The 16,306-nt window shown below is 42.9% G+C and overlaps 1 protein-coding gene across 1 annotated transcript in view; it reads left to right on the plus strand.

Annotated features, from left to right (window-relative positions):
• The window catches only part of ppp2r5d (protein phosphatase 2, regulatory subunit B', delta), a 149,680-nt gene that overhangs the window by 94,088 nt on the left and 39,286 nt on the right, over positions 1 to 16,306 (plus strand). The window contains exons 9-12 of the mRNA XM_043687399.2: positions 1,612 to 1,720; positions 9,382 to 9,435; positions 10,445 to 10,615; positions 14,047 to 14,174. Coding sequence (XP_043543334.1) covers positions 1,612 to 1,720; positions 9,382 to 9,435; positions 10,445 to 10,615; positions 14,047 to 14,174 — 462 coding nt within the window. The remainder of the gene's footprint in view (positions 1 to 1,611; positions 1,721 to 9,381; positions 9,436 to 10,444; positions 10,616 to 14,046; positions 14,175 to 16,306) is intronic.

Here is a 16,306-nt window from a genome sequence, read left to right on the forward strand (position 1 = left end):
TTCGAGATAAACGTTAACAGATTTTTGTTTTCTAAGTATTGAGGAATTTGAGTATAATGATAGAAGGTAGAAGTGAATTAGACCGGCATTGATCTTATTCAATGACCGATTAGTCCTATGTATCAAGTTCACCTTCTCATATTTCTTATATTTTGGGTGAAATCGCATCTGTTTAGACATCTGTTTACTCGCTTGACTTTTCTATGTTTAGGTTTGATGTGGACCGTTTTTAATTGCAGAATATCTTTAATTCATTCGTGAGAGGTGGGTGCTGCTCGCTGGGCTAGGATTTATTGCCCACCCCGAGTTGACCTTGGAATGTTTGTTGACTGAGAATGGGAGGGGAAATTGGCCAAGATTTTTGCTTGTAGGACTGTGTACTAGTGAAGACAGTTTGATTCCAATTTACTGCTGGTCTCAGGTAAAGTGCAGCAACTTGGGTGATTGTTACAGAGGGCTGTTAGCAGTTTGGTGAGAGTCAATACTTTAGAGAAACGGGGAGTGAAAATCACCATATGACACAGCAAATAAACTTGTAAACTTCATTGGTTATTTGGGAGAACTTCACTTTTCTACATATTCTGTATACAGTTAATAAGACGCAGCATATTGAGAGGAATGGATAATTTTGAATGTACAGTTGCTAATAGTTTTCACTGGTATTTTCCATATACAGAGGAACCTTGATTAACCGAACGAGATGGGCGGACACTATTTCGTTCAGATAATTGATTATTCAGCTAATTGATTCAATACCTCTCCTCGGGGGCTCGGAGTTTTCTGAAGGTTCCTTTTTCCTCACTGTGCCTGCCTTGCTTCCCCTCTCTGTCTCCGGGTTTGTTTCTGAGCAGACACACACTTCTGTGTAAGGGACCTGCAGCATTGCTGAAGCCTTCCCAGCCCCCCACCCCCAATAAGTTCAAAGGGATTGACACAGCACGCACTTAATCTGAGGAGACTAGGCAGTAACACATAGCGTGCGAGCCCCCCATCCCCACGCGCGCGGGCACCTTTTTACTGAACGTTTTGTCACGTTCCACCTTTGCCCTGTACAGGACAATGTTAGAGAGATTATCTGGGGTAGAAGGGTTCAGGCTACACTCCTGTGTAGAACTCCAGGAAACGTGTGGTGAGAGTGAGAGGGCGGGCAGTCGGTCAGTTGGAGACAGCGCCTGGACTCCCTTCGACGTCCAGGATGGTTCTCGGCAGCATTTCAGTAAGCAGAGTTTGTTTTTAATCATTGTAAATAAAAGGTGCGATCACTGTTGGGAACACCTCTTTGATGTTATGTTTCTATTGGGACCTCGAGTTCACCTTCGGATAATTAGATATTCGGATAATCGAAGTTCCTCTGTATTACAAATGAATGTACAACAAATCTAAAAATGATGATGAATATTGACCAACATTGTATCATGCTGCCACTAGGGTATTAGAAGGTGGACTACATCAACTTATTTTGGACTAGTAATGCCCATATTTTCCAAAGCAGTTAAAAATGCTTCTATCTACTCACACTCCAAATAATTTATAGACAGTGGGATTTTGAATACCCTCTCATTTAATTGTCGAGGATTTAATTTCGTTGCACTTTTCTGTTTCCTCGTTCAGTATAATCAATGGGTTTGCATTGCCATTGAAAGAAGAGCATAAAATGTTCCTGATTAGAGTATTACTGCCCCTGCACAAGGTGAAAAGTCTCAGTGTCTACCACCCACAGGTAAGGAATATTTCACCTGTTTCTGGGAAATCAGTTCTGCAACAAATACTTTAATTGAGAAAATGTCCTTAAAGACTGATTTGTGACTTGGAGTTGATCCAGGGGCAGGCTTTGGAAGTGTTCGACCTGTACACATGGGAATACTGGCGAGGCCCTTTGGGAACAATGGGAGTTTTGGTCCCTGAACAATAAATGTCAGGACTCTACAGGCTTTCATTTCTACAACCAAAACTGTAGTCTAAAAAGGATATTGAACTTCATTACCAGTGTCTAATTAACAGGTTGCAAACATTAAATAACCAGGACCCAAAGCATGCCGCACTTGGGTTTTACCAAGAGGAGTAGAACCGAGGATCGTATTCACCTTCTCGCTCCTTTGAGATTTTGAAGGAATTGCTTCACCTGGTTTAGCACCTCTTTGTTTTGTTGTTCCTTATGAAATAGTATTTTGCAAGTTGTTTCTTCTATTGTTGACGGAGTACAACAGGATCTTGATCATAGAGTCATAGAGATATAAAGAGCATGGAAACAGACCCTTCGGTCCATGCCACCAGAAATCCCAACCCAATCTAGTCCCATCTGCCAGCACCCAGCCCATAACCATCCAAACCCTTCCTATTTATATACCCATCCAAATGCCTTTTAAATGTTGCAATTGTACCAGCCTCCACCACTTCCTCTGGTAGCTCATTCCATACACGTACCACCCTCTGTGTGAAAACGTTGCCCCTTAGGTTCCTTTTATATCTTTCCCCTCTCGCCCTAAACCTATGCCCTCTACTTCTGGACCCCCCGACCCCAGGGAAAAGACTTTGTCTATTTATCCTATCCATGCCCCTCATAATTTTATAAACCTCTATATGGTCACCCCTCAGCCTCCAAAGCTCCAGGGAAAACAGCCCTAGCCTATTCAACCTCTCTCTATAGCTCAGATCCTCCAGCCTTGGCAACATCCTTGTAAATTTTTTCTGAACCCTTTCAAGTTTCACAACATCTTTCCGATAAGAAGGAGAACAGAATTGCATGCATTATTCCAACAGTGGCCTAACCAATGTCCTGTACAACCGCAACATGACCTCCCAACTCCTGTACTCAATACTCTGACCAATAAAAGAAAGCATACCAAATGCTGCCTTCACTATCCTACCTGCGACTCCACTTTCAAGGAGCTGTGAGCCTGCACTCCAAAGTCTCTTTGTTCAGCAACACTCCCGAGGACCTTACCATTAAGTGTATAAGTCCTGCTAAGATTTGCTTTCCCAAAATGCAGCAATTCACATCTATCTGAATTAAACCCCATCTGCCACTTCTCAGCCCATTGGCCCATCTTGTCAATATCCTGTTGTAATCTGAGGTAACCTTCTTCGCTGTCCACTACAGCTCCAACTTTGGTGTCATCTGCAAACTTACTAACTGTATCCCTTACGCTCGCATCAAAATCATTTATATAAATGACGAAAAGTAGAGGACCTAGCACCGATCCTTGTGGCACTTCATTGGTCACTGGTCACAGGTCTCCAGTCTGAAAACAACCCTCCACCACCACCCTCTGTCTTCTACCTTTGAGCCAGGTGGCTAGTTCTCCCTGTATTCCAAGTGTTCTAACCTTGCTAGCCAATCTACCATGGGGAACCTTGTCGAATGCCTTACTGAAGTCCATATAGATCACATCTTGTGCTCTGCTCTCATCAATCCTCTTTGTTGCTTTTTCAAAAAACTCAATCAAGTTTGTGAGACATGATTTCCCACGCACAAAGCCATGTTGACTAGCCCGAATCAGTCCTTGCCTTTCCAAATACATGTATATCCTGTCCCTCAGGATTCCCTCCAACAACTTGCCCACCACCGGCGTCAGGCTCACTGGTCTCTAGTTCCCTGGCTTGTCCTTACCACCCTTCTTAAAGAGTGGCACCATGTTAGCCAACTTCCAGTCCCGGCACCTAACCTGTGACTTGCTGAGATATTTGTATCATCGATAGAGGCCCAGCAAACACTTCTCTAGCTTCCCACAGAGTTCTCGGGTACACCTGATCAGGTCCTGGGGATTTATCCACCCTTATGCGTTTCAAGACATCCAGCACTTCCTCCTCTGTAATCTGGACATTTTGCAAGGTGTCGCCATCTATTTAGCTACTCTCTGTATCTTCCATATCCTTTTCCACAGTAAATACAGATGCAAAATACTCGTTTAGTATCTCCCTCATTTTCTGCGGCTCCACACAAAAGCCGCCTTGCTGATCTTTGAGGGGTCCTATTCGCTCCCTCGTTATCCTTTTGTCCTTAATGTATTTGTAAAAATCCTTTGGATTCTCCTTAATTTTATTTGCCCCTTTTTGCCCTCTTGGTTTCCCTCTTAAGTATACTCCTACTGCCTTTTATACTCTTCTGAGGATTCACTCAATCTATCCTGTTTATACCTTACGTACGCTTCCTTCTTTTTCCTAACCAAACCCTCAATTTCTTTAGTCATCCAGCATTCCCTATACCTACCAGCCTTTCCTTTCACCATAACAGGAATGTACTTTCTCTGGATTCTTGTTATCTCATTTCTGAAGACTTCCCATTTTCCAGCCGTCCTTTTACCTGTGAACATCTGTCCCCAATCAGCTTTTCAAAGCTCTTGCCCTATACTGTCAAAATTGACCTTTCTCCAATTTAGAACTTCAACCTTTAGATCTAATCTATCCTTTTCCATCGTTATTTTAAATTAATAGAATTATGGTCACTGGCCCCACTAGGATGGACGTGTTAAAGCAGTGTTCTTCCTCGTCCGTATGTAAGGATACTAGCAAGAGTGGGTCATGTCTTTTTGTGGCTAGTTTTCTGCCTGTCTGTGCAATGTAGTGTATTACAGTTCATGCACTGTATTTTGTAAAAGACGTTACTTTTATAGCCTTGTATAGGGTCTTTCATGTTCATTAGCTGCTGCTTTAGTGTGTTGGTGAGTTTGTGGACTGCCATGATGCCAAGAGGTCTGAGTAGTCTGGCAGTCATTTCAGAGATGTGTTTAATATAGGGGAGAGTGGCTAGGGTTTCTGGGCGCATTTTGTCTGCTTGTTTGGATTTATTGCTGTTGTACTCTGAGGTAATCTTTGCTGTCCTTTACACCTCCAATTTTGATATCATCTGTAAACTTAGTAACCATACCTATGTTCACATCCAAATCATTTATATAAATGACAAAAAGCATGTACACAACACCAATCCTCGTGGCACAGGTCTCCAGTCTGAAAAACAATCCTCTGCTACCACCCTCTGCCTCCTACCTTCAAGCTGGTTCTGTATCCATAAGACCATAAGACATAGGAGTGGAAGTAAGGCCATTCGGCCCATCAAGTCCACTCCGCCATTCAATCATGGCTGATGCGCATTTCAGCTCCACTTACCAGCGTTCTCCCCGTAGCCCTTAATTCCTCTAGACAACAAGAATCTATCGATCTCGGCCTTGAAGACATTTAGCGTCCCGGCTTCCACTGCACTCCGTGGCAATGAATTCCACAGGCCCACCACTCTCTGGCTGAAGAAATGTCTCCGCATTTCTGTTCTGAAATGACCCCCTCTAATTCTAAGGCTGTATCCACGGGTCCTAGTCTCCTCGTTTAACTGAAACAATTTCCTAGCATCCACCTTTTCCAAGCCATGTATTATTTTGTACGTCTCTATTAAGTCTCCCCTTAATCTTCTAAACTCCAACGAATACAATCCCAGTATCCTCAGCCGTTCCTCATATGTTAGACCTGTCATTCCAGGGATCATCCGTGTGAATCTCCGCTGGACACGTTCCAGTGCCAGTATGTCCTTCCTGAGGTGTGGGGACCAAAACTGGACACAGTACTCCAAATGGGGCCTAACCAGAGCTTTATAAAGTCTTAGTAGTACATCTCTGCTTTTATATTCCAACCCTCTTGAAATAAGAGACAACATTGCATTCGCTTTCTTAATCACGGACTCAACCTGCATGTTTACCTTTAGAGAATCCTCGACTAGCACTCCCAGATCCCTTTGTGCTTTGGCTTTATTAATTTTCTCACCATTTAGAAAGTAGTCTATGCTTTTATTCTTTTTGCCAAAGTGCAAGACCTCGCACTTGCTCACGTTAAATTCCATCAGCCATTTCCTGGACCACTCTCCCAACCTGTCTAGATCCTTCTGTATCCTCCCCACTTCCTCAGTACTACCTGCCTGTCCACCTAACTTCGTATCATCGGCAAACTTCGCTAGAATGCCCCCGGTTCCCTCATCCAAATCATTAATATATAATGCAAACAGCTGTGGCCCCAGCACCGAACCCTGCGGGACACCGCTCGTCACCGGCTGCCATTCTGAAAAAGAACCTTTTATCCCAACTCTCTGCCTTCTGTTAGACAGCCAATCCTCAATCCATCCCAGCAGCTCACCTCTAACACCATGGGCCCTCACCTTGCTCAGCAGCCTCCCGTGTGGCACCTTATCAAAGGCCTTTTGGAAGTCTAGATAGACCACATCCACTGGGTTTCCCTGGTCTAACCTACTTGTTACCTCTTCAAAAAATTCCAACAAGTTTGTCAGGCATGACCTCCCTTTACTAAATCCATGTTGACTTGTTCTAATCAGACTCTGCTCTTCCAAGAATTTAGAAACCTCATCCTTAATGATGGATTCTAGAATTTTACCAACAACCGAGGTTAAGCTGATTGGCCTATAATTTTCCATCTTTTGCCTTGATCCTTTCTTGAACAAGGGGGTTACAACAGCCATCTTCCAATCATCCGGGACCTTTCCTGACTCCAGTGACTCTTGAAAGATCTCAGCCAATGCCTCTGCTATTTCCTCAGCCACCTCTCTCAGAACTCTAGGGTGTATCCCATCGGGGCCAGGAGATTTATCAATTTTAAGACTTTTTAACTTTTCTAGCACTATCTCTTTCGTAATGGCAACCATACTCAACTCAGCCCCGTGACACCCTTTAATTTTTGGGATATTACTCATGTCTTCCACTGTGAAGACTGACGCAAAGTACTTGTTAAGTTCTCCTGCTATTTCCTTATCTCCCATCACTAGGCTTCCTGCATCAGTTTGAAGTGGCCCAATGTCTACTTTTGCCTGTCGTTTGTTTCTTATGTACTGAAAGAAACTTTTACTATTATTTCTAATATTACTGGCTAGCCTACCTTCATATTTGATCCTCTCCTTTCTTATTACACTCTTTGTTATCCTCTGTTTGCTTTTGTATCCTTCCCAATCTTCTGATTTCCCACTGTTCTTAGCCACTTTATAGGATCTCTCTTTTTCTTTAATACATTTCCTGACTTCCTTTGTCAGCCAAGGTTGTCTAATCCCTCCCCGGTTAATCTTTCTTTTCTTGGGAATGAACCTCTGTACAGTGTCCTCAATTATACCTACAAACTCCTGCCATTTTTGCTCTACTGTCTTCCCGGTTAGCCTCTGCTTCCAGTCTATTTTAGTCAGTTCCTCTCTCATGCCCTCATAATTACCTTTATTCAACTGTAACACCATTACATCCGATTTTGCCTTCTCCCTTTCAAACTCCAGACTGAACTCTATCATATTATGGTCGCTACTTCCTAAGGGTTCCCTTACTTTAAGATCTTTTATAGAGTCTGGTTCATTGCAAAGCACTAGGTCCAGAATAGCCTGCTCTCTTGTGGGCTCCATGACAAGCTGTTCCAAAAAGCCATCCTGTAAGCATTCCATGAATTTCTTTAGATCCACTAACAACATTATTTACCCAGTCCACCTGCATATTGAAGTCTCCCATGATCAATGTAACCTTGCCTTTCTGACATGCCTTCTCTATTTCCCGGTACATGTTGCGTCCCTGGTCCTGACCACTGTTAGGAGGTCTATACACAACTCCAATTATGTTTTTTTTGCCTTTGTGGTTCCTCAATTCCACCCACACAGACTCCACATCATCCGACGCTATGTCATTCAATACCATAGATTTAATTTTGTTCTTAACTATCAAGGCAACCCCACCCCCTCTGCCCACCTCCCTGTCTTTTCGATAAGTTGAAAAACCATGGAGGTTTAACTGCCAGTCCTGACCCCCCTGTAACCAAGTCTCTGTGATGCCTACTACATCATAATCATTCACTATTATCTGTGCCATTAGTTCATCGGCTTTGTTATGTATGCTACGAGGATTCAGGTAAAGTGCCTTAATGCTAACTTCCTTATCATTAGAGATGTTGGAAGTCATATGTCCTAAGTTATCCTTGCTTTTTACTGCATTCTCAGTCTGCCTCAATTTTAAATCCGCCTGGAAACATGCTATCCTGCTGCTTATCTTGCCATTTACCTCCATACTCCCTGTCGCTTTCACTTTCCCTTCCCCCCCACCCAACTCAGAAGTTTAAAGTCCTACTGACCACCCTATTTATCCTCTTCGCTAGAACATTGGTACCTGATCGGTTCAGGTGGAGACCGTCCCAACGGTACAGATCCCCCCTGTTCCAAAACTGATGCCAATGCCCCATGAAGTGGAATCCCTCTTTCCCACACCAATCCCTTAGCCTTGTCCTTGTATTTCATGTGACTGGGTTAACACGTCCATCCTAGGACAAGCCAAACAAAAATAGAAAGTGGGGCATGACACCAGTGCTTCACCAGATATCACCTAGTCTGGTGATGAAATGTCTGAAAACAAACCTTCCAGCTCAGCAAGCAAACTTACCTCCATATAGAAGGCATGGTTGTGGGCGACACCAAAATTAGTGGCTGAGTAGACAGATTTGATCAAAGGGATCTTGATCAAATGGGTTAGTGGGCTGAAAAATGGCAGATTGAATTCAATCTGATAAGTGCAAGGTGTTGCAATTTGGTACAACAAACAAAGGTTATATAGCTAATGGTAGGACCCGAGGTGGTGGTGTAAAACAGAGGGTCCTAGGTGTGCAGGTACATAATTCTTTGAAGTTTGCATCTTGTATATACAGGGTGGTCAAAAAGGTATTTGGTATGCTTGCTTTCATTGCTCAGTCCCTTGAGTAAAGGAGTTGGGAAGCCATGTTGAGGTTGTATAGGACATTGTGAGACCTGTTCTGGGATACTGTGTCCAGTTCTGGTTGTCCAATTATAGGATGGATTTTGCCAAGTTGGAAGGGATTCGGAAGAGATTTACCAGGATATTGCCGGATATGGAAGATTAGAGTTCTAAAGAAAGGCTGGAACCTTTTCCACTGGAGGATAGGAGGTTGAGAGGCAACCTGATAGAAGTTTATACATATGAGAGATATAAATAGAGTTTATGGTATTTGTCTCTTTTCTAGGATGGGGGATTTCAAGACTAGGGGGCATGGTTTTAAAGTGAGAGAAACGAGATTTAAAAAAGACATGAGAGGCCTTTTTTTTTACAGAAGTTGACTTGCATGTGGAATTAACCTCCTGAGGAGGTTGTGGATGTGGGTACAATTACAACATTTATAAGACATTGGATAGATGCATGAAAAGGAAACGTTTGGAGGGATATGGGCTAGAAGTTTTGTTTTGGATTATGTTCTGCATGGATTAGTTGGACTGAAGAGTCTGTTATGGTGCTGTATGATTCTATGACCAAAAATCTTAATGTCTGCACAACCGAGATTCAAGTTGTTTATTGTGAACTTCACTCAAAAACTGGGTCATTTGTGTATTTAATATTCTCCTGCCTGTCTTTGCAGCTGGCCTATTGTGTGGTGCAGTTCCTTGAGAAAGACAGCAGCCTCACAGAGCCAGTGAGTACAAAATTTTAGCTTCAAAACCATGCGTAACTGTTCTGAAACATGCATCTATTCTTTGGCCAATATTTTGTTACCTCTTACCTGTATTTGGTGATTTTTGCTTTGTGCAATCAATTCAAAATGTGCCAACTTCTCCATTTTGTTTCCTGTGATGGATGATAGGATTGCACTGGCATTGAAAGCAAATCTTTGGCTGTTATTCACACTCATGGATGTTTGAGTCCTCCACATGCCCTTCCCCATGTGTGCCCACACTCATTTGATGCACATGCCCACCTTCTGCCTCTATCTCTGCTCACAAGCACCAATTTCATGAGCATGTTCTCTGTATCTTAGCTTAATTATTAATGAGAAGCCTCGGCTAGATTTCACACTGGGGAGTGAAAATTCTCTCATCTCCCATAATTTTGCTGCTGTTCAAGATGTTTCTGCAATCTGTTGGGGGCTACAAGGAGGATGGGATTTATTTTTAAATACCACATTTTGAACATGGTTCTCCCTGGGTCAAAGGTCTGATTCTCGTGGTCACTGGTGCTTCTGATACAGTTCTGACTCCTGGAGCTTGGCTACTAATGCTAAGTGCCTGTTGATATAGTTCTGGCTGTAGGATACATTAATTTCTAGTCTTGATTTCAAATCCAGTCAAATGTGTTCACCTTGCTTCTTGATATCTGCCTTTTGAATTAATTTTCCTGAACAGCATATGCTCATTATGCCTGGTTGGGGAGAAGTAGTTTTCAGGCTTTCTCCTTGTTCTCACTATGACTAATTTGACAGTCACATGAATTGTTTTTGAAAATCTATTTTCCCCAATGCACATACTTTCAAGTATGTTCTGTAATGTATGGGAGAGAGAAATGTTGAACGTGTTTAGTTCTGGATGTTGTGACGCCCCATCAAGTGCGTTATCCTGTGCATTTCCTGTTCTCATTTCTCTCAGGTTTCTGGTCTCTTGTCCCTAAAATGCTAAGATGGCTTGTGGTCTGCTTTGTTTTTACCTCAGGTGATCGTAGGTTTGCTCAAGTTCTGGCCAAAAACACACAGTCCAAAGGAAGTGATGTTTCTGAATGAACTGGAAGAAATTCTCGATGTCATTGAACCTTCGGAATTTGTGAAAGTAATGGAACCTCTGTTTCGACAGCTCGCCAAATGTGTGTCCAGTCCACATTTTCAGGTAACCCGAGCAGTCAAATATTCAGAAGTGCTTCTGCTGTGGAATGTGGGAGTCTTTGGTCACAGAGCTTAACAGCACGGAAACAGACCCTTCAGTCCAACTTGTCCATGCCGACCAGATATCGTAAATTAATCTAGTCATTTGGTCCACTTCCCTCTAATGCCTTGCTATTCATTATACCGGTCCAGATGCCTTTTAAAAGTTCTAATTATACCAGCCTATTCCAGCTCATGGTAGCTCATTCCATATATGCACCACCCTCTGCGTGAAAAGTTGCCCCTTAGGTTTCTTTTTAAATCTTTCCTTCTCATCCTAAACCGATGCCCTCTAGCTCTGGGCTTCCCTACCCTGCAGGAAAGACCTTGGCTATTCGCCCTATCCATGCTCCTCACGATTTTATAAACTTATACAAGGCCCTCTGCTCCAGGGAAAACAGCCCCAGTCTATTCAGCTCCCTGTAGTTCAAATCCTCCAACCCTGGCAACATCCTTGTAAACCTTCAATGAACCCTTTCAAGTTTAACAACATCTTTCCCTTAGCAGGGAGACCAGAATTGAATGTAGAAGAGTGCAGGACAGGCATATTTCTGTGAAAATGAAGGACAGTAATGGCAGAATTCGGGAACCTTCGATGACAGGAAATTATCAGTTAATCGGGATAAAAAAGAAGCATACCTAAGTTCTCGGCAACTAAACACAGATGAAGTCTTTGAAGAATGTAGAGAAAGCAGGAATGAATTCAAGCAGGGGGTTAGGAGGACTGAAAGGGTATATGAAATGTCCTTGGCCAGCAGTGTTAAGGAGAATCCCAAAGCATTTTATACATATATTAGGAGCAAGAGGGTAGCTATGGAAAGAGTAGGCCCACTCAAGGTCCACGGAGGAAGGTTGTGTGGAACCAGAAGAAATCGGTGAGATCCTTAATGAGCCCTTTACATCAAGATTCAGCAAAGAAAGGGACATGAGCGATGTTGAAGTCTGGGAAAAGTCCATGAATACCTTTGGACAGGTCATCATAATGAAGAGTGTCTAGAAGTACGTTAAGGTAAACAAGTCCCTAAGGCCAGATAGGATCTATCCCACAATACTGTGGGAGAGATGGGAGGAAATAACAGATATCTTTGCATCCTCTTGGGCCTTGGGTGAGATTGCAGAGGACTGGAGAAGGGCCAGTGTAGCTCCTTTATTTAAGAAAGGAAACAGATATTCCAGGTAATTACTGGTGGCTAAGCCTGACATCAGTGGTGTGGAAGCTGTTGGAGAATATACAGAGAGACATGGTTTATTCACATTTAGAAGGGAATGGACCTATTAGTGATAGATAGCGTGAGTTTGTGCGGGGATGATCATGTCTCATCAATTTGATTTGAGTTTTTTGAGGAAGTGACAACAATAATTGAAGGGGGAAGGATAGTGCATGTTGTCTGAATGGACTTCAGTGAGGCATTTGATAAGGTACCTCATGGTAGGCTGGTACAGAAGGCAGAGTTTCATGGGATCCAGGGTGAGCTGGCTAGATGGATACAAAACTTAGTCATAGAAGACAGAGTAGCAGTGGAATGGTGCTTTTCAGAATGGCGATCAATAATTAGTAGTTTTCTGTGGGGATCAGTGCTGGCACCTTTGTTTGTGTATATAAATGAACTGGAGGAAACTATCACTAAGTTTGCGGATGACGCCAAAATTGGCAGAGTTGCAGATAGTGAAGACGATTGTCAGAAGATGCAGCTTTCTTTACACAGTGGTGGGTGCATGGAATGCATGCCAGCAGTGGTAGTAGAGTCAGATACATTAGGGACATTTAAACGACTCTTGGATAGGCACATGGGTGATAGTAAATTGAAGGGTATATAGGTTAGTTTGATCCTAGAATACAATAAAAAGTCGGCACAACATCAAGGGCCTATATTGTGCTGTACCGTTCTATATTCGAGATGCAGAGCAATGACAGAGGGAGTTTAGTCCAGACAGATGTGAGATGGTGCATGTTGGAAGATCAAATTCGGGTGCAAATTATACAATAACTGGCAGAACCCTTGGGCGCATTGACATACAGAGGAATATGGGCATACAGGTCCATGGATTCCTGAAAGTAGCAACACAGATGGAAAAGGTGGTCAAGAAAGCGTAGTGCACTAGCCTTCATCAGCCAGGGGTTGGCAAGTTGTGTTACATCTGTTTAAAACTTTAGTTAGGCCACATTGGGAATATAGTGTGCAGTTCTAGTCACCACACTACCAGGAGGATGTCTATGCTTTGGAGAGGGTGCAGAGAAGGTTTACTAGGATGTTGCCTGATGTGGACGGTTTCAATTATGAAGAGAGGTTGGATAAACTTGGATTGTTTTCACTGGAAAGACAAAGGCTGAGGAGCAACATGATTAGAGGTCTAGAAAATTGAGAGGCACGGATAGGGTGGAAAGGTCAACTACAAGAGGGCACAGATTCAAGGTGAGAGGGGTAAAGTTTAGGGAAGAATTTGTAAAGGAGTAGCTCTCGCACATAGGGTAGTGGGTCCCTGGAATGCATTGCCAGTGGAGGTGGTTGAAGCAAGCACATTAACAATGCTTGAGGTGTGTCTTGATAGATACATAAATCTGAGGTGAACAGAAGAATGGAAACCGCACATGGCAATACATAGTGTCTCTAAATAAAAATGGGCACAGGCTTGGTAGGCTGAAGGGCCTGTTCCTGTGCTGTATTGTATCTATATTGTATTATATAATTTCCTTTCTAATCAAAGTAAAATAGCCAGTTTTATTTATTTCCATGCTAGCATTGGTTTTCTTGTATGTCCTGCTTCCCACTTCAGTCTTCCTTTCCATTGTTGCTATGAAAAGAGACATTGATCTGAATAGCCAAGTGTGTTATGATGATGCTGTAGCCTTTCATTCCTGACTTGGAAGAGTATGGCTGTGATCTAGAGTACAGTATGTTGTGGTTATTAGACTGATTCTTAGATGATTCTGAATCTCTCCTGTCTTTATCCTTTGCTGCCATTTTTCTATTCATCCGTGGGATGTGAGCGTCACTGGTTAGGCCAACATTTTCTGACCGTCCCTAGTTGCTCTTGAGATGGTGATGGTGAACTGTCATCTTGAACCACTATAGCAGACCCACAACAGTGTTGAAGAGGAAGTTCCAGGATTTTGAAACAGCAACACTGATGGAATGCATTATAGTTCCGAGTCAAGATGGTGAATGGCTTGGAGGAGATCTTGCAGGTGGTGGTGTTCCCTTGTATCTGATGTCTTTGTCTTCTAGATGGAAGAAATTACATGTTTGGAAGGTGTTATCTAAGGACTTGACCTTTGGCTGATTTGGACGTTGCAGTAACCTGTTGTTGAGCCAAGCCATATAAGTGGCCCACTGTGTAATACATGTTTGTGAACTAAGTACTTTTAATGTACTGATGTTAGTTGTCCTGTTTCAGGTGGCAGAGCGTGCTCTCTATTATTGGAACAATGAGTATATCATGAGTTTGATCAGTGATAATGCGGCCAAGATCCTCCCTATAATGTTCCCTGCACTCTACAAAAACTCTAAAAGTCATTGGAACAAGTAAGTCTGTCTTCAATTCCCAGTTTTGTACCTGATTCTATAACTTAGAAACGTAGAAAACAGGAGCAGGAGTAGGCCTTTTGATCCTGCCTTGCCAGTCAGTATTATCATGCCTGATCATCCAATTCAGTATCCGATTCTTGCTTTCTCCTAATCCCTTTTGAACCTTTTAGCCCTAAGAACTATGTCCAATTCCTCCTTGACAGCATTCAGTGTCTTGTTCTTGACCACATTGTGTGGCAGAGTGTTCCATAGGCTCATCATTCTCTGCCTAAAGAAATTTCTCCTCATGTCAGTCTTAAGAGACTGTGACCCTGATTCTGGACCCCCTTCCCCAGTCATCAGGAACATTGTTCCTGCATTTCTTCTGTCTCTAATCCTGTTAAGAATTTTGTAGGTTTCGATTAGATAACCCCCGATTCTAAGCCCATTGAATATAATCTTAACTAATCCAGTCTCTTCATACATCAGTTCTGTCATTCCAGGGATTGTTGCACTCTCTCCATAGCCAGAATGTCCATCCTCTGATAAGGAGACCAAAACAGTACTCTGTTCTGGTCTCACCAGTACCCTATACAATTGCAACAAGGCATCCCTGTTCTGGGCTAGAATTCTCTTACTTTGAAGGCCAGCATACCATTTGCCGCCTGCTGCACCTGAATGCTTGCTTCCAGCAACTGATGTACAAGGACACCCCAGGTTTTATTGCACCTCCCCATTTTTTATCTATCACCACTCAGATAAGCCACCTTCCTGTGTTTGCTGTGGGTAACATCAGATTTATTGACATTACACTTCATCTGCCATGCATGTGCCCACTCATCTTGCTAAATCATACTGAAACATGTCTGCATCATCCTCTCAGCTCCCCCTCCCCAGGTTTGTGTTGTTTGCAAATGTGGAAATATTACATTTAGTTCCCTCATCCAAATCATTAATACATATTGTGAATAGCTGGGGTCCAAGCTCTGATCCCTGCAGTACCCCACTAGTCTTGGAAAAAGACCAGTTTCTTCACACTCTTCAGTTCCTCTCTGCCAGTCAGTTTTTTTTTTCTTAATCCATGTCAGTACACACCCCAGTACTGTGTGCTTTTATTTGAGACCCCAGAATTTCATCAGCCAGAGGGTGGTTAATCTGTAGAACTCATTGCCACAGAATGCTGTCAAGGCCATGACATTGTGTGTGTTTAAGACAGAGAGAAGTTCTTGATTACTAAGGGGATCACTGATTATGGGGAGAAGGAAAGAAAATGGGGTTGAGAAATATCAACCGTGATCCAGTGGCAGAGCAGACTCCATGGGCTGAATGGCCTAATTCTGCTTCTGAATCTTTTGGTCTCATATATCATAGAATCCCTACAGTATTGATACAGGCCCTTCGACCCAACAAGTCCACACCAACTCTCAGAGTATCCCAACCAAACCCATTCCCCTACATTTACCCCTGACTAATGTGCCTAACCTCCAAATCCCTGAACACTGTGGGCAATTTAGCATGGCCAATTCAACTAACCTGCACATCTTTGGATTGTGGGAGGAAACTGGAGCACCTGGAGGAAACCCACGCAGACACTGGGAGAATGTGCAAACTCCACACAGACAGTTGCCTGAGGCTGGAATCAAACCTGGGTGCCGAGTGCTGTGAGGCAACAGTGCTAACCACTGAGCCACCATGCCAAGTGCAAGTCAGTCATGTACTCTGGCTTCCCCACATCAACTTTACTAGTTACACCCTCAAATAAGAATTCCAGTAGATTTGCTGACCATAACTTATTTCCTTTTCTCTTTCACAAATCCATGCTTACTCTGTCCAATCCTGTCACAGTTTTCCAAGTGCTTCGCTAATAAATCTTATTGTCTCTGGCATTTTCTCCACCACAGATTTTAAGCAAACTGGTCTATGATTCACCATTTTTTTTACCTTTTTTAAATAAGTGGAGTTACATTAGTAATCCTGTCAACCATAGGAACTGTTTCAGAGTCTTTAAAATCTTGAAAGGTGACCGCTGATGCGTCCACTATGTCTTGGGCCACTTGTGTAGGATTACATGCAAAATTTTTCAGGAAGATATCTGACTTAGACATGGTTGGTCCACTCACTGAAGGGACCTGAAAGTGGGGGTGGAACTG

The sequence above is a fragment of the Chiloscyllium plagiosum genome, unplaced genomic scaffold (genome assembly GCF_037043375.1).
Source record: "Chiloscyllium plagiosum isolate Xiang-an unplaced genomic scaffold, Cpla_swu_hap1 HiC_scaffold_3, whole genome shotgun sequence".
Classification (NCBI taxonomy): domain Eukaryota; kingdom Metazoa; phylum Chordata; class Chondrichthyes; order Orectolobiformes; family Hemiscylliidae; genus Chiloscyllium; species Chiloscyllium plagiosum.